Genomic DNA, 25,928 nt, shown 5'->3' on the forward strand with positions numbered 1-25,928 from the left:
CAAGTGGTGGCAGTGAAGAAGGTGCTAGGGGAAGTTTCCATTTCCAAACCTACAAAACAGCCCAAATCCTGAAAGTCAGCAGCAGAGATTCCAGCAGCAGTTGATACAGATTGTCACAGACCTGGTTAATCCTGCATGATCCTGTTGTTAAACCCTAGTCGTGACACAGAAGCTGATGCCATAGTGTACTTGACTGGGAAGGCCCGGAGGGGTTATATGGACCTTTAGAAGAGTGTACTAGACCTTAGAGCACTAGCTGGGCAGCACGGATGGTGTGATGGTTAGTATTACTGCCTCACAGCGCTGAGGTCATGGGTTCTATCCCCACCATGTGTTATATATACAGGGCAGTACGGACGGTGTAATGGTTTGCATTACTGCCTCACAGCGCTGAGGTCATGGGTTCTATCCCCACCATGTGTTATATATACGGGGCACTACGGATGGTGTAATGGTTAGCATTACTGCCTCACAGCGCTGAGGTCATGGGTTCTATCCCCACCATGTGTTATATATACGGGGCACTACGGATGGTGTAATGGTTACATTACTGCCTCACAGCACTGAGGTCATGGGTTCTATCCCCACCATGTGTTATATATACGGGGCACTACGGATGGTGTAATGGTTAGTATTACTGCCTCACAGCACTGAGGTCATGGGTTCTATCCCCACCATGTGTTATATATACGGGGCACTACGGATGGTGTAATGGTTAGCATTACTGCCTCACAGCGCTGAGGTCATGGGTTCTATCCCCACCATGTGTTATATATACGGGGCACTACGGATGGTGTAATGGTTACATTACTGCCTCACAGCACTGAGGGCATGGGTTCTATCCCCACCATGTGTTATATATACGGGCAGTACGGACGGTGTGATGGTTAGCATTACTGCCTCACAGCACTGAGGTCATGGGTTCTATCCCCACCATGTGTTATATATACGGGGCAGTACGGATGGTGTAATGGTTACATTACTGCCTCACAGCGCTGAGGTCATGGGTTCTATCCCCACCATGTGTTATATATACAGGGCAGTACGGATGGTGTAATGGTTAGCATTACTGCCTCACAGCACTGAGGTCATGGGTTCTATCCCCACCATGTGTTATATATACAGGGCAGTACGGATGTTGTAATGGTTACATTACTGCCTCACAGCACTGAGGTCATGGGTTCTATCCCCACCATGTGTTATATATACGGGGCAGTACGGACGGTGTAATGGTTACATTACTGCCTCACAGCGCTGAGGTCATGGGTTCTATCCCCACCATGTGTTATATATAAGGGGCAGTACGGATGGTGTAATGGTTACATTACTGCCTCACAGCACTGAGGTCATGGGTTCTATCCCCACCATGTGTTATATATACGGGGCAGTACGGATGGTGTAATGGTTAGTATTACTTCCTCACAGCACTGAGGTCATGGGTTCAAATCCCACCACAGTCCTAACTGTGTGGAGTTTTTATATTCTCCACGTACTTGCGTGGGTTTCCTCCGAGTACTCCGGTTTCCTTTCATAATCCAAAAATATACTTGGCTCCCAACAAAATTGACTATATAAATAACTGGTAATAAATAAATAAAATACTAGCTCATAATGTAGTTACCAGGTCGCCCTCAGTGCAATGCTGAGGAAGTGGATTAGAGTCAGGTAGACCCCCAAACATACAAGGATGTACCCACTTTGGTGTAGAGAACCCTCTATTTCCTGTCTGTGCAGAATGCATCACAGCAAATGGCCAAGCCTCTAAAATTTGTTCCAAAACCAGTGCCAGGCAACAAAGGGAGACTTCCAGCCATCTGACACTCCACAGTCAATGGCCACCATCACCCCATTAAACGGGGTATCCGGACTCATGATAGATTGACTCTAGGTCTACAGTCATAAGGTCTACCCCTATTGGTCGACAGTCAAATGTTCAACAGGGTCAAAATGTTCAACAGGGTCAAAAGGCAGACAGTCAAAAGGTCGACATGGAAAAGGTAAATTTGAGTTAAAAAAAATGGCGTGGAGCCAGAATATAATAGTGTGCAACAAGGCACCGTGCCCGAAGCATGGCGAGCGTAGTGAGCCATGTGACGGATGCAGTACAATAAGACAGTGTCTATACCAACCTATGTTGACATAGACACCAAAAATAAAACCATGATCTTGACCTTTTGACCCTGTTGAGCTTTTGACCCTGTCGACCATAAGATACTGTACCATAACCATTGAACGGCCAGCTCCACCAGGTGCCAAATGATTGTAGCCTTTATCCTGAGACCATTTCAACTTGGTCCTTTGTCTTGGCTCTCTGACCGCAGGACAGTCACCACAGATATCCACACAAGTGGAATACTTTGAACAGAGTTAGATGACGGAGATTTGATCAAAACATTCGTGAGCTACCTCATCGATTTTTATCATTCATCTGTATTCCCTGTAATAGTTATCATAGAGACTTACTCCTCCAATCCTCATTTTTATTGCCGTTTTTTTGGGGGTTTCCATTCATTTATTGATATTGTGTTATTTTCTGCTACTCTATACGTGACAGCATTTATTGTGTAGTTAGCCCATTTAAATAAATTGTGACAATATTACCCATTTTCATCATTTCTTTACCTCCATTGTGGTATCTATTAATATTTATCATCCACTTGTCTATGCACCTTTCTAACCAAATTCATTGGGTTATCCTGGCATGGACCTAGGTTGACAGTGAAGAGCCCTGTGGATAAAGAGTTGTACCCAAGGCTGGCCAAGACTTCAGAAGTCTATGGACTGGTTCCTAGCCCAGAAGGCGGGGCCAATGTACCAAAGCTTCTGTACCATGTGTGTACCCAAAAAGGGCATTGGATTGTTTTGGATAACGATACTTGTTGACCAGAATGTTGTCCTGGCCTTAGTGCACACCAGTAGTAAGCATACTTTGGTTTCTGGTTCACTGGTTCCAGCACCAAGTTTACCAAAAGTACAGGTAATGTGCATACATCTGAAGAACCCAAGGGCACCCTCCAGCCGGTCACCCTCGGGAGCCAGACGGCATGGACCGTGGCATTGATAGCTGCGAAGCTGTTGTACTCACCCATCTTGGTATGTGTCTTCCCTTGATTCCAGGAGGTTATTTAGATCAAGTCCAGCTGGATATATAGGCAACTGGCCGGGACTTGGTCTTAATGGAAATTTCCATGGAAAAACAAGACCGACACACAGGGGCGGATCCAGGATAAAATGACAGGGGGGGTACCATGATAAAAGAGGGTTTAGGTGGGGGAGGGGCGGTGTTAGTGGCGCCAGTGTACATGCTAAGAGAGTGGCAGAGAGAGGGTGGGAATGGGATTAAAAATAGGCCCTGGCATTTAAAGTACGCAGGCCCACCATGGTGACAAAAGTGAAGGATGTAGTTGTGCGCGCGCCGAAGGCGCGCTCTGGAAAATGGGGTGTGGCCACTCAACAGGGGGCGTGTCCTTGAGTGTAGTGTACAACACCATATACAACTTCTACACATTATGCAACAAAATACTAGACCCCATTATACTTGCCCCTTACACATGATGCCAAATGGAATGAGCCAAAATTCACATAATGCCACACGGATTGAGCCAAAATTCAAATAATGCCACATGGATTGTGTCAAAATAAACATAATGCCATATGGATTGTGTCAAAATTCACATAATGCCACATGGATTGAGCCAAAATTCACATAATGCCACACGGATTGAGACAAAATTCACATAATGCCACACATATTGAGCCAAAATTCACATAATGCCACACGGATTGTGACAAAATTCACATAATGCCACACGGATTGAGCCAAAATTCACATAATGCCACACGGATTGAGCCAGAATTCACATAATGCCACACAGATTAAGCCAAAATTCACAATACGTTTCATAAACAGGAACATTGTCCACCAAAGGCGCACATTAAACATTTACACCATAATGTCCATTACACGTTAAGTTACACGCCATTATGTCCATTATGTATTATGTCAAACACCATAATGCCTATTAAAAATTATGCTACACAAGTGCTGCTTATCTACATGCTCATTGCCAAGGGTTCCATGCTCATTGCCAGAGGTTCCATGATCATTACCATGTGGGATTACATGCTCATTGCCAAGGGGAATACATGCTCGCGGTAAATGGGGGACAGCCTCAGGCAGAAGTGATAGCCACTGACAGTGGCAGAGCCTGGCTGTATTCAGAGCACTGCAGGTCCCGGCTATTTGAAATAATACCCCTTTCACACCAGAAAATGCATTCCCAGGTTGGCCCCTTTTACACCAGCCTAGTCCCTTCATTTTCTGGTGTGAGGGGGAGAGAAAACCACCCCTCCTCCCCCCCTTTAACCAGTTATCTTATTTAACCGGCTATATCTTCGGAACCAACTGATTCATTTACATGAGACAAGTATTATATTGAAGAACTTTTGAGTGGGCTTTGAATGATTTTGGTCCAGTGAAACTGGATCGTTTGGTTCCAGAGTAATCTGCCCTCAAAGAACAAGAACAGCCATGAAATTACATTTCAAAAATAAAAAAATTAGTTTACACGTAATATCTCTGGAAACGATTGACCGATATGGACCAGCCTGGTATTATATTGAAGGCCCAGCGATTTGGAATTGAATGAGATCAACCACAAGCTTCTGTGATGCCAGGGGGGGGAAACTGGCAGCCGTCGGAACCGGGTGGGGTCGGAATTGACGGGTCCCATATTATCCTATGGGGAAAAAACGTTACAGCTTTGCCAGGCGATATCTCTGGTTCCCGGGGGGCTAGAGACACAGGGCTGGGCTCGTTGGAAAGCCCTGGTCCTCAGCTACAAAAAGAATGACAGGGGGGGCACGTGCCCGGGTGCCCCCCCCCCTGAATCCGCCACTGCCGACTCAGACAATGGAGTCACCATTGCAGGAAGCTGCTCCAGCAACCACAGGCAGCATGGAAACAGATGAGCTCATCCCAGGGCCAAATAAGGTCACAAAGTGGTCACTGATGCTGAGACTTTTTCGTTACAGGATTTTGTGTTTGACCAAGTTAGTTATGTTAAGGGCTGCTGAGGGGGGGGGGGGGTTACTAATTACCCAGGCCCGGGTTTGCTGGAGGGGCACAGTGGGGGCCGTGGTCTGACCCCCCCTCTTTCCCCTCTGTCGCTCCCAGACAGCAGCAGCACACACCTCTACAACATGTGGTGTGCTGACAGCAGGCTCAGCATGAGCGTCTCCCTGACAGCGTGAGAGATCATGCTGATGAGCCTGCTGTCAGCACAGCACATGCTGCAGGTGTGTGCTGCTGCTGCTGCTGCTGCTGAGGGGGGACAGACGGATGGACAATAACACCCCCTTCAACTTTAGAGTTTTGTTTCACCCCCTCTAAACATTTTGGGGGCGTGGCCTAATCGCGGGAGGTGGCCATGCCTCCCACAATTAGGCCACGCACCCCAAAATTTTACTGGGCCCCGGCATACCTCTCGGCGGCCCTGGTTATGCTACCCTGGAACAACCTGGAACCTTTAAGACAGTGATGTAGGTAAGTGGGAGGCTTTGAGTAGCCCCATGGCTAGGGGACTGGCCCAAATTTGTGAGTCACCCCCAGTGCCAATTTTAGCAGCGACTGGGACCCCGGCGTCATGCTGTGGCTGCAGCATGACCATTATTAACGAGGACTTCCTCGTCGGAACATGTTCAGAAGAGGGAGTGGGTCGTTAATGATGATTGGGAGAACGCATCGTTTACGATATGGAGTGTAAACAATATCACCTAGTGTGTGTATGGGGATAAAGAAGGAGAGTCCTGCTTAGGGTTTATCATCTGGGGGTGCACATGGCCGGAATAGATATTGCCCTATCCATGAGAGAACCCACCCTAAACCCTCATTCCGGGCCTCTCTTGTTCCACTACCCTTGGTACAGGTTCTCTTTGAATTAATTGGTATGGATTTGGTGAGGCCCCTAGAAAACATCATTGCCCCAAGCAAAACTCTTACAGTATATGGTAGAATGTGTGAAATGATATGATATATCATCTAGATCCAAATATAAAAATATCCAAAGTTAGGTCCATTTCACACACAGGAGGCATATGTGACAGGGTCAGAATTTGCCAGAGATTCGGGATACTGGCCGATCCTGGACAATTTTTTAAAAAGTGGTAAATATTTACAAGGCGAAACCCAGTTGGTTCAAGATCGTCCGGCATCCTGCAACTACTGTTACATCTGCCCCATCATGCAGTACTAGGGCAGTTCTAGATTGTAGAACCGCCCCTTAATCATGTTACTATACTCTATCAGTCACTAGGCAGATTTAGCTGAGCCAGTAAATCCCATCACGCCAAAATACATAATACATGGTAAATGGCCAAGAACTTAAGGCTTCGACTCGAAGTGGTGACTTTAAGTCTGGAGCATGGTGAGTCTAGTAATGGGCTGCACGTCTTTTCTTGTGCTTAGAACATCTCAGCACCATCTATATTTATGATAAAAGTCTGCTCATGACAGCTTGATCTATTGTCTAAAGGTTATAAACATATACGGGATGCTTCTCCCAATTTTTCACAACTTCTAACTAAAAATATGCTTTTCCCTACCTATCTTCTGGCCTAATTCATGTTTATACACAAATGTACTTGCGATTCTCTCGGCTGTGGAGCTGCTAATATTAGCAAGTGCAGCTGCCACCCACAAATAAAATCAAGCCCACCAGAACCATTGGAAACTCATTCTTGCGCATTTGCAGCCTATGCACAAAAATGAGGACCATCGCGTCTAAGGGTTGGCCTATGGCCACACAGATTGGACACATCGGGGGAAATTTACTAAAGGAAATTTGTAAAAAAATAGGTGTATTTGTATCCAGAAATACACTTAGTTTTGACATTTACTATCCCGAAAATACGGCAATTCGTATTCGTATTGATGTGCTATCAATACCAATACGAATTGCTGTATTTTCGGGATAGTAAATGTCAAAACTAAGTGTATTTCTGGATACAAATACACCTATTTTTTACAAATTACCTTTAGTAAATTTCCCCCGATATCATGTATTTTGCATGTACGAGCTAGCAGCCGACAACAGATGTAGGCCCCAATAACGTCCATGACGTGCCTGCATTTTTCCAACCACTCTCTGTAAACTTCCCTTTAGGACCTCCAGACTGGTCCTCCATGCAAGCAGGATCACATCGGCCCCTTGGAGCATGCCCACTGCGATCACAGCACATCCGCAGTCTGACGATTATTGCTGTTGCGTAAACATCGGCCATCATGTACAAACATAAATTAGACCCTTTATCAACTCTCCTGAACCCTTATTTTTCTTCCACGTCATCAAGGATCCCCTGATACCATTCTCTTTCTTTCCAAGGCTCGACGGATTCTGGACCTTTCCCCAGTAAAAGAGTTGGTGCAGGAGAAATGGCAGAAGTTCGGGCGGCCATATTTCTGGTTCCTGGCTACTGTCTACGTGCTGTACATGATTTGTGTATCTTTGTGCTGTGCTAACCGACCTCTCCAACCTCTAGAGACCCTTCCAACCAACCCCCGGGACATAACAGTGCTACGGCAAAAGAATCTTCTGGTAGGATATTCTCTGGGCCTGGTGTATATATGGAAGATAACGATTTGCTGGAGGCATCTTTCTTTCACTTATTCACCATAGAATATACATTTTCTTTACTGACCAAATAGCATTTGCTCAATTGGAGGTCTAGGCCGTGGTATTCAACCGCTATTCTACTGGTAAGAGGTGTCCTTGGCCATAGTAGGACTTCTGGGTTTAGGACTCAATGGATCCCTCCAAGAAGGAAATGCGAAGAGAAGCCCACAGACATAGGCGTTTCTATGATGGGTGCAATGTGGATCCAGGGGGGGCCCAACACTTCACACACTCCGCCCATGTTTTGTTACCTAACTTTCCAGAGTCCTGCAACAGAGCTGCAGCAAAAACTCACTGGAAAAATGGCCACCTTGCATGCGCAGTAGGAATTTTGTCTCCGGAACATGGCAGGTACCATGTTTCCAGAGACCTATGTATGCGCATTGGGCTCTAGCATGATAGCAGAGGAGCGGGCCCACCCAGAGTCTGCACATGGGCCCTTCCTCTGATAAAATGCCCCTGCCCATAGGCTTCTATTGGGTAACGCCATCTCCAGATGGCATTTCTTAACACATTCACGCATTCCGAAGCATGGTACATTTTTGCCCGCATCCTGGCCCAAATCACATTACGTAGTACTAACCCAACCCCATAGTCCCCAGCAGTCCTGATTGCTGAATCAATGATGAGTCGGTTTTTATTGGTGTTTTAAGAGGGTTTGTGTGAGTTTACGATCTAGTTTCAGTAAAGTTCTTGTGTGTTTTTATTCAGGAGGCTTACACCACACCAGCGGATGAGCTGAGATTGGTCGGAGAATTGATTTCCGTTATTGGGGCGCTGGCAATGTTACTCATGGAGGTAATTAAGGGAAAATGGAGACTGTAATTGGTTTGTCTTGTTTGACTCATCTACTGTATATGGCAATAGGAGCCATGTTAGTTTCATCCTGTAAATGACAAATATCTGTAAAAAGTGAGAATAAAAAGATGCCTGTGGGCCGAAATCCGAGGTGGACACAAATGTCGCCGCAGTTGCAATATTTGTACAGTGACTGTATGCAATTAGGCAAAAGCCGCAGCTGTGTAGGAAGATGCAACTACTGGATGCTCAACAGATGAACATCAACCTTCTGAGTTACCATGTGACCAAACATGTGACCGCTGCTCAATCAAATCAGTAATGCCCCCCAGGTGCTGCAAGGGAGGGGGATTTAACCCCCAGCACACCAAAGGGCATTAGTAATAAGATTTCAATAACCAATCTAATAGAAGGCGGTACTTGTTTCCTAGCACGGCGCCCATCGCATCGTATACCATAAGCCATACAATGGTATGCGATGCGATGTTACGCGATGGCAGCCGATGTTATACAATTTTAAATCGTATACCATCACATTGTATGCCATATACAATGGTATACGATTTAAAATTGTATAAGCACCCTAATGGGTGTTTTCAATGTTAAATGGCCCCCCTATAAGATTATTAATTGTATAAGCACCGTAACCGTAAGTGGTGCTTACAATGTTAAAAGCACCCCCACTCCACCCCATGAGGGGTGGTGGTATGGGTCCTCCAACCTTTTCATACCCCCACCATCCACGTCGGCGCGGAGTTGATTTTAGATAGTGTGGCGAGCGCAGCGAGCCACCGAGCCCAAAGCGTGGCGAGCGCAGCGTGCCCCACGAGGGGACGCGGAATACATGTAAAGTAATACGCATATAGGGTGCTTAAATCACATCGCATTGCATTACATCGCATGCGGCTATATGGCATACGATGCGATACAATGCATAAGATGCCATACGACAGAAAATCTTGGGCGCCGTTCTAGGAAACAAGTACCTAGAAGGCAATTCAGAGATCTTAGTTACATATATTTTGCAAAAGATATGATAAGCTTCCAGGGCTCGTCAAGGCTTCTCTGATACCGGAAGTCCTACACTGCATGATAACAGCACCCATTCTGGGCCAAATACAGTAATTGTCTATTGTAAGGCTACATGATAACAGCACTTACCGATATATCTAAGTTGAGAGCCAGCCTATCAGAAGTTACCCCTAAATCCTCCTTGTGGCACTACAGGAACCAGCATGCCCTCCAAATGCAAGTCCCAACAAATGCCTCTTGCATATAAAAACAAACATGTGAGAGCTGCTCAATCAAATCAGTAATGCCCCCCAGGTGCTGCAAGGGAGGGACAAGGACGCCATTAAACTGCAGTGACGTGCGGTGAGGTCATTGCCTGGGGAGGCACTGGCCACACCACCACCACCCCCCAACCCCCCCCTGGACATGGCGGTGCTACATATGCAGCGGCCGCCGGTACATGCGCCCCCCCTCCCCTCCCACCACCCAGCGGACTTACCTGTCCTCGGCAGTGGCGGCAGCCAGTCCTCTCGGCGGTGAGACGGGTGAGTGACATCGGCTTTCTCCCTGCGGCGCCGAACTCCCCGCTGCCCGCGCTGCTGCATCCTCTCCATGGCCCTGCATGTATGTGAATGGACAGCGGATCCAGCACTGGATCTGCTGGCCCAATCACATCTGGGGGCGTGCGTTTATACTGGTGCCCCTGTCATTGCGGCATCAGTATAAGTGCCGCTTCCCCATTTATTTTCAATGGGCTTTTACAGCCCATTGCTGCACCCTGCCCCCTGCCCACCCCTACCCGCCCCACGCTGCCCCGAGTTTTAATGTTAACAGCGGGAGGCACCTCTCCCACTGCCTCTCACCCTCACATGCAGCAGTGTAAGAAGGTGGGAGGCAGCCGGAGAGGTAGAAATGAAAGATATATAAATATCTTCTTTTTATTATTTTCATCATTATGACAGGGGAGGCTCTGCCTCCCCTGCCTCCCCTGATTGCACGTCCCTGTTAAACTGGGAAGCGCATGCGTCTTACACGCACGCGCATCCCAGTCTCTCGGCTGCGGGGTGGGGTTAGGGGGGGTCGGGGTGGCGAGGGGGACCGGTGACGGGGGAGGCAGCAGGGACCCAGGTGTTTACTGGGATTCTTGTGATGTCAGCTCCGCCTCCGATCCGACTGATACAGATGGAGCCGCCAAGTAAGTCCTGGGCTACACAGAGACTGCACACAGTGGAAAAATCATTCAATAGTGAACTGCTTGCATGGGGGCAGGATTTAGTTCTGGCGTGCGGCGTATACCTGATCGCAGGTAATTCAAAAATTTAGCAGCCCAGAGATCATTTCTGAATAACCTCCCAAATCCTTTCTGCTATCGACATCACAAAATTATCACAACATATGCGCAAGGCATTTACTAAGATGTGAGTTCTATTGAACATGGGATGTTGCTATGGGCAACCATTCAGGATCTATCTATTATCTTCTAGAAGGTGCAAAATAAATAAGAATTCGATTGTGATTGGTTGCTATGGGCAACATCCTATCTTCAATGAGTATCGTTCTGAAAAATTACCCCAGTTGCGGACAGCATAGGAAGGATTTTGAAACAGCTGTTTCCTCTGGGAGTTGCAAGAACTCTCTTATCTTATTGGACAGTACTCCTCGAAAAGAAGACCAGCCTACCAGATGTCAACTAGGGTTGACCATCGATGCTTAGCCAACTTCAGTGGTTTTCCAATTAATGGAGCAGAGCTGATGGGTCACTGCCACTGAACGCTACTGAAATGCCCTCCCCAAGGTTTAGAAGGATGTGGACAATTGGGCCGACCATAATTAGGTCAACAGTCAATAATTTGACCTCATATGGTGGACATGCAATGGTCAAAAGGTCAACAGCTACGAAATATCGACGCAATAAAAATGTCAACATGGGAATGGTGAACATAAAAATGGTCAAAATGTTTTTTAAAATGTTAAACCACATGACCCCATGAGTGTACCGTGTCCCCTCTTCTGGAACGTTTCGGGAAAGGTGCCTCGCTCTACTACCATTGCGTTTGGCACAGGTTACTATTCAGAATTGTAGCCAAATGGACAATAAATGATGAAAAAGTTGAAAAAAACCTCCTGTAACCACATGTTGACCACGTGGGGTCGCCCTCTTGACTTGACGCCCTCTTGACTGTACAGTATGATCCGGAACCTGCTGAGAAATGATAACTCTAACATTGATTATTGTGTTCCTTAGATCCCGGTACTGATAAGTTCCCGGATCATCTCCTTGCTCCAGGACATGGTGTCAGGGGGGTTATTTCACTTCATTCTGTGAGTATTGTTATTCAATGAATTTACCCTTCTCCTATTGTACTGTATATTGTGTCATTATCAGTTTACAGCGACATCATGGAGCAATGTTATCCTTGGGTTGTACTTGAACAATGCTTGCATTTATACTGTATATACAGGTTGAGTATCCGTAAACCGAAATGCTCGGGACCACAATATGTGGCATCAAATGCTGTTCAGGATTTTAGGCAGTGCTTGTTAGGCAGTGAATATATGCAGGTCTGAATTACCCCCTCAATTGGTTCCCGATATGGAGGCAGCCATTTTGTGGATTGCACCACGTTTGCTGAGTAAGCAGTATACTATGATATAGAGACATCTGTGAGAAAGACACTGAACCCCAAATGAGAGCCGTCGCGGTGTGTGGGAGGAGGCTATGGTTTTGGAAGAGGGAGTAAATTTTTGCCGTAACTTCTTGTACCCAACCCTACGGTCATTCTCTGTTTGAGTTTGCATTGACTGCATGACTTGCTCGTGTGTCGGCCATGTTTACAGGGTCATCTTCTGCTGCTCAGTCCTGCTCACCCTCGCCTTCAGGCTCACCAACACGAATGGAGAAGTGGTCCCCATGTGTATAGCCTTGGTGTTCGGCTGGTGCTATGCTATATATTTTGCTCGTGGATTTGAGATGTTGGGACCTTTCACCGTCATGATTTACAAGGTTAGTGTCGGCAGTGCAGCAGAACCATGACGAGACCGTGAGACAACCTGGGACTTGTGGGGAGCAGCGAGTTTGCCTTATAATCCCCCCTATACATAATCTGTGTGGGGGATGTTTAGGATTTAGCCAAGCAGCTGTTGCCCTGATTGGTTGCATTCTGCATAAACCTAGGAGTTCTAGTGTTTCTCCCTGTGCTATTGGTTGAACATGTGAGCAGCTATAACTATGATGGGTATCTTATTGGCCATCCCAAATCACATGACAGTTGTTGACAGTTGATAGCCAATAAGATCCTGCTTTGAAATCAGAGTAAATCAGAGCCTGCACATCTCTAATCCAGATAGATAGAAAGGCGAACATTTACTAAGATGGGAGTTTTAATGAAGATGTATTTAGCACCTTCTGGAAGATAATAGAGAAGATCTTCAGTAGAACTCCCATCTTAGTAAATTTACCCCAAAAGTGTCTATTAGACAGTCGACAGGTCAACACCATTTGGACGACATATGTTAAGTCGGTTGGGTCAAAAGGTCGACATTTAAAAGGTAGATGGTGCTTAAGGTTGACAGGTTCAAAAAGTTAAAAAATCCCACGTTTTTCTAGGGGTTTCTTTCCACGTGTTTTTCTGCTTTTGCCTGATTTACCATCCACATGGATTACAAGTGGCACGTGGAGCGAACCCACAAGGGCATACGGGTACTTGTGTAGTTTCACGGAGCCCCACTATGCTACGTTTTCAGCGTAGCCCAATGGCTGCCTAGCGTAGTCAGCGTAGTGACTCTGCGGCAGCCCTGCGTAGTCAGCGTAGTGTCCCCGTCAGGCAGCGTAGTCACTGTACTGTCCCCGGGAGCTGCAGCTCTGTCCCCTGTGTCCCTGGCAAGCCTAGTGAGTGCCTCTCACACAGCGCCGGTAACCGCCAGATCCCCTGCGCTGGCGGACGCTGGCGGAGAGGGGATCATGCGGGCGCCGGCGGAGAAGCACTCCATATTGTGTGTCTCAGTAATTATTGCTGCAGGGTACGGCAACCCTGCCTGTGTCTGCATCAGGGAGAGGGACAGGGTTAGGGGTTCGGTAGCGCGTGAGGGACCACGGTACACGTCCTTTCAACTTGTTTATACCCCCCTATCCACGTCGGCGTGCAGTTGATTTTATAAAGTGTGGCAAGCGCAGAGAGCCACCGAGCCCAAAGCGTGGTGAGCGCAGCATGCCCCGGCAGAGAGAAGGGGGCACCGCCGTAGGAGGCTGCACTTGAGCTCTCCCAAATTAGACTCTTCCTGCTTTGCATGGTAAGGATAGTTACTGCGTATTTAACAGAGACAGAGTAATACAAGTGATTATTCGCAAGGGGTCCCCCAGTTTTTGTATTTACCAGCACGTGACCTGCCAGGGCCAGTGGAACCATAAACATAGGCAAATGCAGGGGGTGGTCCAGTTACCTGGAAGTTACCAGCGGCCACTACATGCAGTATAAGTTTGAGGCTTTGCAGGGTCGGAGAGAGTCTAACTTAATTAAAGAACATATCTGGAAATGTTTTAGTAACACGTCATTTTTATGAGATTTGCCTATAGTCCCCTTACACTCATGCAAACCATTAATATCTAACATGTGTGTCAAGGTACTGCTCGGGATTGCTGTCATTTAAATGACTGGTCTGTTTCCTGTAGGTGATCTAGGTTCTGTGCTGCAGCTTATGGGTAGAATCTACCGGATTGTGAATCCCAACATCAGACGCTCATTTAGCAGCCACATCTCCCTTTGATGCAACTGGCCCATAAATAGTTAAGACTTTTCTGAGTGGTTATCTATCTATCTATCTATCTATCTACTTTGTTTGAACTTTAAGGGGGTATTTAATCGGTGCTGATATTTCCCGACAGTAGAAATGTATCTAATGACAATAAGGAAAAAGCAGAGGTACAGATGGAGCTGCCTTTATGTAGTTCCTCAGCGCACCGGCAGTAGATTCCTGGCGGCTGGCGCACTGGTAAATGTGGACACGTGAGCATCTCAAAGACTTGTGCGTCCATTGCCATGAATAAGGCGTGCAGGCGTAACAGAGACACGAGAGCCGGAGTGGCTTCACCTGTATTAAATATTTTCTTTTCTTTAGTATTTTTTCTAGAGAGGAACAAATGGTAGGAATAATACATAAAGATGGAAATGCTGACGTACCGTTATTTTAGTACTTGATTGACAGTAGAAGAAGTCCAAAGATGTCTAATTATAATTAAGATAAATGAAGCTCCAGTTCCAGAAGCATACACCCATGGGTTCTTATGCAGCTAAACTCAGAAATAGATAGACCGTTATCTATTTTCATAGATTCAAATTCATCGGGCTCAGTACCAAGGGAATGGCGATTAGCAGATGTGGTGCCGTTGTTTAAAAAGGGAAGTAAATCACAACCAGGAAATTACAGTATAGACCTGTAAGCCTGACATCGATAGTGGGGAAACTACTGGAGGGTGTAGTAAGGGATAGTGGACTACTTGGTGTGCAGTAAGATTAATAGTGGTAATCAGAATGTATTTGTGAGGGACAGGTCATGTCAAACTAATTGTATTGGCTTCTATGATTAAGTTAATGGGAACTTAGACCGAGGCAGCACAGTAGATGTGGTCTACTTAGATTTTGCAAAGGCCGTTGATACTGTGCCACACATGAGGTTGTTCTTCAAAATAAGGGAGCTGGGTCTAGGAATCAACATTTGTACTTTGGTCATTAGCTTTGGAGAATAGGGAACAGAGAGTTGTGGTAAATGGAACATTTTCAAATTGGTCAAAGTTTTTAAGTGGCGTTCCTCAAAGTTCTGTGTTGGGTCCACTGCTTTTTACTATATTTATTAATGACCTTGGTGATGGTTTAGGGAGCAAGTTTCCATTTTTTGCAGATGACATTAAACTATGTAAGGTAATAAAATGAGAGCAGGATGTAATATCTATACAGAGGGACTTGAATGATTGGGAGACCAAATGGAAGATGAAGTATATAAGGTTATGCATTTAGGAACCAAAACCAAGCATCCAATCTATAAATGAAATGGGGTAAATGTAAGGAATATTTAATGAAGAAGGATTTGGGGTGCTCATTCACTTTAGACTTAGCAATAGTGCACATTGTCAAGAAGCAGCTGCAAGACCCAATAAAGTATTAGTATGCATAAAAAGGGGCATAGAGGCAGGAACAAGCTAATTTTGCCATTATATAAATCATTGGCATGGCCTCATCTTAAATACAGTGCACAGTTCTGGGCACCGCTCCATATAAAAGACTAGAACTAGAAAGGGTTCAGAGAAGAGCAACAAAATTGATAAAGGGTATGACTTATAGTGTTCCCTCTAGGAATTTTTGGGGGCAGGGCGCATTGGGGGCGGACGTCACCGTTGTAGGCGGTCCCAGGACGCCGACATCTCTAAAAGGGTGTGCCCGGCCCACCGCATCACTAAATGGGGCGTGCCCGGGCCACCGCATCACTAAAGGGGGCAGGCCCTGGCTGCCGCGTCACTAAAGGGGGTGTGCCCGGGCCACCACTGTCATGCAAGGGGGGCAGATCTGGCCCCGCCGAAGTCCCTGAGCTACCGGGGAAGCCTAGCACCGCCGAAGATTGCGATGCAATCAGTGGCGGCTCCTACCTCAGTGCATGATGGAGGTTTCCGCTGGCCACGATGCCACTACTGCTGATCCCTGCCTCCTCCGGTCCCTGCTGCTGCTGTCCCCGCCGTGGTCGATGCGCAGTCACATCCTCGGTACTGGACATGCGCTGCCCATAGACGTCTAATCACGGTCCCGACACCTGTACACTGCAGATGACAGGCACCAGCGCATGTGCAGAATCAGCCTCGGTACTGCTCATGCGCATACCCCAGATTCTATGGGCTGCAGCCGTAGCAGCCCATAGAGGAATCCCGGAGGGAGGGAAAACCTCCCACTGGGATGACCTTGGGTGACTGGCAGGTCAGACTTCCAGTAGGAAGTCACTGTGAGTCACAGTGAAGCCAGTGCAGTCTCACAGACTACACCGGGCTGCACTTATTTAGGGAACAGTGGCGGATTTTACCTGGGGGGGGAGCTGCAGTCTTGCAACCCATAGGTAATAACCGCCACTGATTACTATAAACAAATACATTAATGGTCAATACAGAGAATATTCAGGGGGACTTTTTACTGCAGGGACTGTACACAGGACATACGGTCACCCTCTAAGGTTAGAGCGTATCGGGGTACTGGCTGGTTTTGTGACTATGCGCTTTCTTAATTCATGAATACTTAGAGCAGGGCTTTTCTGGATGATTTTCCTTCTCTGTATATACCGGTAGGTTTGCAGCATTATTGAGTGTTTTTTGTTTCTGTTTTTCAGATGATGTTTGGAGACCTCCTGCGGTTTATCTGGCTTATGATCGTGGTGATTTTAGGCTTTGGAACGGGTAAGTGTGATACGCCGCGGGTGGGGGTAGATAAATACCTTGAGTCGCTGGATACTCTTGGTTCCACGCCGGTTCTTCGCTGTGTCGGCCGTAGAGAACACACCGCCCCAGGGACTCAAGCAAGGCGCCCAATAGGTACAACTACTTATGTTTTATTTAGAGAAAATAAAGGAGTAAACAATCATCACTGTACCTCAACTTATAATCGGCCTAATCAGCCTAGCTCTACACTATCGACATTACGCCCGCCTAGCAGGTTACTACTTCAACTGGACAAACTCTCTCATTCGAATAAGCTGCGGAGCTTCCGCGTCACTGGAGAGTGTAGGCACACTTCCTGCAGGCCAGGACTCAGGCTCGGGGAAGCGGATGCCTTCACTCGGCAATGCTACAAACCTTATGTGGGTCTAGCCCCCTAATAAATGGGATAACGGTATACATGACATATAATGTAGACAAAGTACAAGCAGTACAAGACACACGATGTAACCATAAACGTATCTAATTAATACTGTCCTGAACGAGTCCCTCCTAGGTGTACACTCTAGGACACTGTTCCCGGGATAAAGGGTGAATTTCGTACCTTTGAATAAGGATATGAATTGGCTCCTGGCAATATGAACATAGGCCACAGGATGGCAGTGTGATCCCTCTCTACTGCCAATGCAGAACAGCAGGGTCCATTTAACTTAAGAGAAACTTCCAGATCCGGATACAATTAGGGGGCTAACTCCCCTGCTTAGTGGGGCGGCCGTGTAACAGGGTCCCACGCTGGTTGTTAGAGGGCAGTTCCGAACGGGCCCAAATAGAGGCAGGGCTACCCAAGTGTTAGGGGAGGGTAATGTGTCCAAGACATTGGGCACAGCGGGGTCTTGGCTGGGTGCTGGGCACAGTGAGGGTCTGCCTGCTTAGTGTCCCCTGACGTTGGTGGCAGGGAGTGGGTACTTGGAGGCAGAATCTGGGGTCACCAGCAAGTGGGGTACCTGGCGTCAGCTACTGGGTGCAGGCTCCTGCCCGTCACGATCGAGTCCCCGGTCATCTGGCATGACTGCTGATGGTCCTCTTCTTCAGGAGGGCACGCTAGTGGGGGCGCTGCTAGTGCAGCGTTGCCTCACTCAGCCAGCCACTCCGCGCTGCTGGGCTCCTTCTCTCCTGTCTCTCCCCGTCGTTCCCCTCCTCTCCTGTTCGTCTGGGGGTCGGCGGGGGTCGTGCGCTTCATGCGCCGCGTCCCTGATCCCGCGGGTGTCTGGGGGTCGGCGGGGGTCACGCGCTGATCACCGCGCCGCCGCTCAGTCTCCCCTTCACAGCTCCTTCCTCCACGCTGCACCTTCTCTTCCCCCGTCCTCGTGCTGCCCCATCCCCTCTCTCCACGCACTTCCTCTTCTCATACGTCCCCAGTGCTGTCACTCAGCCTGGGGGCGTTTTCTCGCGCCCACACTGATCTAGGGATAAACCCCTAAGGTCCCGCTGCTGGGACTAGGGCTAGGCTGGGGTGCCACACAAGCATAGGACATAGGTTGATTCACCCCTTGAGATTTAGGTGGTTATTCTGATTCACTCGGAAAGGCACAATCACTCTCTAATGTACAAAACCATGTGCAGTGCAGGTGGGGCTGATGTAACATGTGCAGAGAGAGGATTTGGGTGTTTTATTGGTTACTGGTTGCTTTATTTGACACTGCAATGACAAATATCAGTTTGAAGTACACCCCCAGGGCCGGTGCAAGGGTCTTTGGCACCCTAGGCAAAACCTCACGCCAGCCGCCCCCCCAATTATTTATTTATTCCGTGAGGGCACCAATAGAAAATGGAAGGGTGAAGGGGTAATGGAAAAAGACATACAGGAAGCATTACTAATCGAGTGTGTGCATGTACATACACACGCGCACATACATTTATATACATATATATATACATACAGCCATTCAGTGACTCATTATAGACACATAGATTTTAACCCACCCCCACAGGCAGTCACGGGCCACTACTGCGAGGACCACATCTCTACATCGAAAGTTAGCTTACTGTTTGTGTGGGGGCCGTGTCTTACTGTTCAGCTGGATGGGATGCTACTGCTGCTGGCAGGGACGCTGCTCCCTGTTTGTTCTGCATGGGTCCCCAGCGCCGATGTTGTGCTCTGATTCTTAGAGGCAGGGGCGGTCGGTGTTGTGAGGGAATGATGTAGCGGGCGGCTGGTGTCTGATTGAGGCGCTAGTTCTAGTACAGCACCGCGGGTTTCCCCTCCTGCGGATGGAATGCCACTGCGGCTGACAGGGAGACCCTGCTCCCTGCTTGTTCTGCGGGCTCCACAGCGGCAATGTTGTGCGCTGACTCTGAGAGGCAGGGGTGGTCGGTGTTGTGAGGGAAGGCTGGGCGGGCGGCTGGTGTCTAATTGAGGCGCCAGTTGTATTACAGCGCCGCAGCCACAGGTCCCCCTCCTGCCTTCCGCAAATCAAGGTAACCGCAGAAGTTTTTTTTAATGATGATGAGAGAAAAGTGTCGGCCGCTCCTGGGACCAGCTGGCTCTGCTTCATTTAAATGATATATAAGTGGCGCCCTCCAGCGGCCAGCGCCCTAGGCAGCTGCCTAATGCTGCCTAGTGGTAGCTTCGGCCCTGTACACCCCCCACCCAAATCTAACTCTCTCTGCACATGTTACATCAGCCCCACCTGCAGTGCACATGGTTTTGTACATTAGAGAGTGATTGTGCCTTTCCGAGTGAATCAGAATAACCCCCTTAAGTTTCTGTTTTGTATGGTTTGTTTGTATTTTACTGTAATATTATAATAATAATTTTTATACTGTAATATTCACCTCTACAGCACTAAGGACACTCGGCAGCACTATATAATAATAATAATAATAATAATAATATATTTCATACTGTAATATTTACCTGTACAGCACTAATTACGCTTGATGGCACCAGATTATACTGTAATATTTACCTGTACAGCACTAACTATGCTTGGTGGCACCAGATATTACTGTAATATTTACCTGTACAGCAGTAACTACGCTTGGTGGCACCAGATAATATCTTATATATTTGGCTACATCTGTCACTCAAAGTGTGTCTGAAGCTGTAACGCTGGGTGGAGCCTCTGACTCACATGACTGACTCACACGACAGAGAACCAGCCCAGTGAGCCCACAGTGCCAGACAGACACCCTCTGCCTCTCCATGTTACACAGCAAAGACACAGCTACTCACCAGACACACCAGGTGAGCGCCCCACACCTCCATACCTCCCAACATGACCCTCTCCAGGAGGGACAGAATGCTCTGTTTGTGGACTTCCATCTTAATTTATGATTGTCATCACCTGTTTTAAACAGGGTAATTGATAAGAAAGGTGTTTAAGCACAGGTGATGGTAATCCATAAATTAAGAAGAAAGTCCAGAAACAGAGCAATGTGTCCCTCCACCCCCCCCCCATTCACGGCAACCCCATGATTAAATGGCACATGCAAAACACTGACATGGCTATGGTCGACAATGAAAAAGGTTGACATGAGTTTTTGAAGATTTATTTTTTACTTTTTCAATGTTTTCATATTCATTCTCATGTGTCGACATGGACACCAATGAAGTGCCACACTTATGTCAACATTTACATGTGTTGACCTTTCTGTGTTGATTTTTTCTTGTGGCGATTCGCGGCACCCCCGGCGACCCCCCTCCCGCGATTCACAGCACACCCCCCCCCCCCAATTCGCGGCGACTCCCGCGATTTGCGGCCCCACCCCGTGATACACCCCCTCCTGCGATTCGTGGCACCCCGCGACCCCCCCTCCCACGATTTGTGCCAACCCCCCAGGCCCCCCCTTCCTCGCGGTACCCCCCACCCCCCGCGACCCCCCCTACCGCGATCCCCCCCCGTCATTGCGGCAACCCCCCGCCCCTGCGACCCACCCTCCCACGATTCACTGCAACCCCCCGCGTCCCCCCCTCCCACGATTCACGGCACCCACACCCCTCCCCGCTACCCCCCCTCCCGCAATTCACGGCATCCACCCACGACCCCTCCTCCCGTGATTCGCGGACACACCTCACCTCCTCCCTCTCCCCCCCACCCCCGCTCGCGATTCACGGCAACCCCGGCTTTGGTCGACAATGAAAAAGGTTGACATGAGTTTTTGAAGATTTATTTTTCTTTTTTGAATGTTTTCATATTCATTCTCATGTGTCGACATGGACACCAATGAAGTGCCACACTTATGTCAACATTTACATGTGTTGACCTTTCTGTGTTGATTTTTTCTTGTAGCAATTTTTTTACAGTGACAACTATGTGACAACTATGTGCACGTCAACCTACACATCATCAACCAATTCTTAGTATAATATATAACACCTGTTCTGTTTTACTGTAGGTGTTTTAAGTCAGATCTTTTACTGCTACTATTACTGTTTATGTAAATGCATTCTGAATGACAGCAACATCCTACCATCCTTCTACAAGAATATATAACCAACTAGGTGATTTATCGCGCCCCGTTCCCCCCCCTCCCGCAATTCACGGACCCCCCGCACACCCCCCCACGATTCATGCCCCCTCCCACGATTCACGTCACCCCCCGCACACCCCCCCTCCCGCAATTCGCAACCCCCCCCTCCCGCAACTCACGCCCCCTCCCACGCTTTGCGGACCCCCGCCCTCTCCCGCGATTCGCGGACACCTGCGCCCCCTCCCTCCTTTGATTCACGGCACCCCCCATGCCCCTCCCACAATTCACGGCACCCCTAAGCCCCTCTTTAGTCCCCGTATACTCACACACCCCTATCACTACCCAGCTTCCTGCTCTCCTGAACCGTAACTTCCACCACTGGGGAGTCGCTGACGCTGTTTTGCCCACATGCCCCTATCATGCCTCATAGCCCAGCCTCCTGCTCTCATGTACCCTAACTCCCACCCAGTAGGAGGAGACACTGACTCAGGGCCACCATCCTGTACTCCTGTACTGCCACACTGGACCCTCACCCACTGGCAGAAGCTGCACAGTATCTCCCACCCTCCTCTTTAGTCCCCCTTATGTCCACACACCCCTATCACTACCCAGCCTCCTGTTTTCCTGTGTCGTGACCTCCGCCAGTGGGGAGCCGCTGACTCAAAAACACCCTACTATACTATTGCACACACACACACCTAAACAACATGCACACACACCCCCCCACACACCCACAAATGTCACTGTACCATCCACACTATCAATGTACTCTGTAACTGCTTTTTAATTAAACAAAACAATACACACCCCCTTCCAAATCATATGCTCTCTATTTAACACATTTCACCTATAACTCAAGTTGCAATACAGGCCATCTTTCATACAATTCTAACCATCTTTCTCATATACAAATGTTCACAAATTAAGGGGGCGCAGCCCCTTACGACGGTGTGAAGAGCGCCCGTAGGGCGCGATGAATCACCTAGTACTGTAATATTTACCTGTACAGCGCTAACTACGCTTGGTGGCACCAGATATTACTGTAATATTTACCTGTACAGCTCTAACTACGCTTGGTGGCACCAGATAATACTGTAATATTTACCTGTACAGCACTAACTACGCTTGGTGGCACCAGATAATACTGTAATATTTACCTGTACAGCGCTAACTACGCTTGGTGGCACCAGATATTACTGTAATATTTACCTGTACAGCACTAACTACGCTTGGTGGCACCAGATAATACTGTAATATTTACCTGTACAGCACTAACTACGCTTGGTGGCACCAGATAATACTGTAATATTTACCTGTACAGCGCTAACTACGCTTGGTGGCACCAGATATTACTGTAATATTTACCTGTACAGCGCTAACTACGCTTGATGGCACCAGATAATACTGTAATATTTACCTGTACAGCACTAACTACGCTTGGTGGCACCAGATAATACTGTAATATTTACCTGTTCAGCACTAACTACGCTTGGTGGCACCAGACAATACTGTAATATTTACCTGTACAGCACTAACTACGCTTGGTGGCACCAGATATTACTGTAATATTTACCTGTACAGCACTAACTACGCTTGGTGGCACAAGATATCTCCTATATATTTGGCTACATCTGTCACTCAAAGTGGGTGTCTGTGTCTATAACGCTCTGTTCCTGGACTTTCCTCTTAATGTGTGATTGCCTTCATCTGTGCTGAACACCTTTCTGAGAAATTAACCTGTTTAAAACAGGTGATGGCAATCATACATTAAGGGGAAGTCTAGAAACAAGAGCATTGTGTCCCTCCTGGAGAGGGTCATGTTGGGAGGTATGTGACAGAGAACCAGCCCAGTGAGCCCACAGACAGTGCCAGACACCCACTGCCTTCCCATGTTGCCCAGCACTACTACTCCACAGCCACCAGGTGAGCGCCCCCCTCCCGCGATTTGCGGCAAAACCTCCCCCCCCCGCGCCCCCCCCCCTCCCGCGATTCGCGGCAAAAACACCCGCTCCCCCGCGACCCCCCCTACCGCGATTCGCAGCAAAAACACCCCCGCGACCCCCCCTCCCGCGATTCGCTGCAAAAAGAACCCCCCCACGACCCCTCCCGCAATTCGCGGCATAACCACCACCCCGCGACCCCCCCCTCCTCCCGCGAATCGCGGCAAACCCTCCCCCGTGACCCCCCCCCCGATTCGCGGAACCCCCCCCCGCGACCTCCCTCCCGCGATTCGCGGCAAAAAAAAACCCCCCGCGACCCCCCCTTGCACGATTGGCGGCACCCCCCCTGCGACCCCCCTCCCGCAATTCGCGGCACCCCCCCCCCGCAATTCGCAGCAGCCCCAGGATTAAATGGCACATGCAAAACACTGACATGGCTATGGTCGACAATGAAAAAGGTTGACATGAGTTTTTGAAGATTTATTTTTAATTTTTTTAATTTTTTCATATTCATTGTCATGTGTCGACATGGACACCAATGAAGTGGCACACTTATGTCAACATTTACATGTGTTGACCTTTCTGTGTTGATTTTTTCTTGTGGCGATTCGCGTCACACCCCCCGCAACCCCCCCTCCCGCGATTCGCGGCACCCCCCGTGACCCCCCACCTCCCGCAATTCGCGGCAACCCCCCACCGGAACCCCTGTGAACCCCGCCCTCCCGCGATTCGCGACACCCACCCCCGCGACACCCCTCCCGCAATTCGCGGCACCCCCCCCCCGTGATTCGCGGCAGCTCCAGACTAAAATTGCACATGGAAAACACTGACATGGCTATGGTCGACAATGAAAAAGGTTGACATGAGTTTTTGTCATTTTTTTGTCATTTTTTGAATATTTTCATATTCATTCTCATGTGTCGACATGGACACCAATGAAGTGCCACACTTATGTCAACATTTACATGTGTTCACCTTTCTGTGTTGATTTTTTTCTTGTGGCGATTTGCGTCACACCCCCCGCAACCCCCCCTCCGGCGATTCCCGGCACCCCCCACGCGACCCCCCCCTCCCGCAATTCGCGGCAACCCCAGGATTAAATGGCACATGCAAAACACTGGCACGGCTATGGTCGACAATGAAAAAGGTTGACATGAGTTTTTGAAGATTTATTTCATTTTTTGAATGTTTTCATATTCATTGTCATGTGTCAACATGGACACCAATGAAGTGGCACACTTATGTCAACATTTACATGTGTTGACCTTTCTGTGTTGATTTTTTCTTGTGGCGATTCGCGTCACACCCCCCCGCAACCCCCCCTCCCGCGATTCGCGGCACCCCCCGTGACCCCCCACCTCCCGCAATTCGCGGCAACCCCCCACCGGAACCCCTGTGAACCCCGCCCTCCCGCGATTCGTGGCACCCAACCCCGCGACCCCCCCTCCCGCAATTCGCGGCACCCCCCCGCGATTCGCGGCAGCTCCAGAATTAAATTGCACATGGAAAACACTGACATGGCTATGGTCGACAATGAAAAAGGTTGACATGAGTTTTTGAAGTTTTTTTTTTCATTTTTTGAATGTTTTCATATTCATTCTCATGTGTCGACATGGACACCAATGAAGTGCCACACTTATGTCAACATTTACATGTGTTGACCTTTCTGTGTTGATTTTTTCTTGTGGCGATTCGCGTCACACCCCCCCACCCCCCCCGCAACCCCCACTCCCGCGATTCACGGCACACACACACACCCCCGCGATTCTCGGCACCCCACCCCGTGACCCCCCCTCCCGTGATTCACGGCACACCCCCCGCGACCCCCCTTACCATGATTCGCCGCAACCCCCGCCCCCGTAACCCCCCTCCCGCGATTTGCGGCAACCCACTCCGCGACCCCCCCCCCGCGATTCTCTGCAATCCCTCCCCTCCCGCGATTTGCAGCATCCACCCCCCACAACCCTTCCCCCCTCCTGCAATTCGCGGCACCCCCCGCGACCCCCCCTCCTGCAATTCGCGGCACCCTCCGCGACCCCCCCTCCCGCGATTCGCGGACACCTAAGTTGCAATACAGGCATCTTTCATACAATTCTAACCATATTTCTCATATACAAACGTTCACAAATTAAGGGGACGCAGCCCCTTACGACGGTGTGAAGAGCGCCCGTAGGGCGCGATGAATCACCTAGTTACTGTAATATTTACCTATACAGCACTAACTACGCTTGGTGGCACCAGATATTACTGTAATATTTACCTGTACAGCACTAACTACGCTTGGTGGCACCAGATATTACTGTAATATTTACCTGTTCAGCGCTAACTACGCTTGGTGGCACCAGATATTACTGTAATATTTATCTGTACATCGCTAACTACGCTTGGTGGCACCAGATATTACTGTAATATTTACCTGTACAGCACTAACTACGCTTGGTGGCACCAGATAATACTGTAATATTTACCTGTACAGCACTAACTACGCTTGGTGGCACCAGATAATACTGTAATATTTACCTGTACAGCACTAACTACGCTTGGTGGCACCAGATAATACTGTAATATTTACCTGTACAGCACTAACTACGCTTGGTGGCACCAGATAATACTGTAATATTTACC

General features: G+C 48.5%; 1 protein-coding gene across 1 annotated transcript in view; it reads left to right on the forward strand.

Moving 5' to 3' along the window:
- LOC146007304 (transient receptor potential cation channel subfamily V member 6-like) overlaps positions 1 to 25,928 on the forward strand; it is a 46,562-nt gene that overhangs the window by 12,320 nt on the left and 8,314 nt on the right. The window contains exons 8-12 of the mRNA XM_083145650.1: positions 7,383 to 7,595; positions 8,385 to 8,471; positions 11,728 to 11,804; positions 12,321 to 12,486; positions 16,845 to 16,911. Coding sequence (XP_083001776.1) covers positions 7,383 to 7,595; positions 8,385 to 8,471; positions 11,728 to 11,804; positions 12,321 to 12,486; positions 16,845 to 16,911 — 610 coding nt within the window. The remainder of the gene's footprint in view (positions 1 to 7,382; positions 7,596 to 8,384; positions 8,472 to 11,727; positions 11,805 to 12,320; positions 12,487 to 16,844; positions 16,912 to 25,928) is intronic.

The sequence above is a fragment of the Crinia signifera genome, chromosome 6 (assembly GCF_055691185.1).
Source record: "Crinia signifera chromosome 6, ASM5569118v1, whole genome shotgun sequence".
Lineage (NCBI taxonomy): Eukaryota > Metazoa > Chordata > Amphibia > Anura > Myobatrachidae > Crinia > Crinia signifera.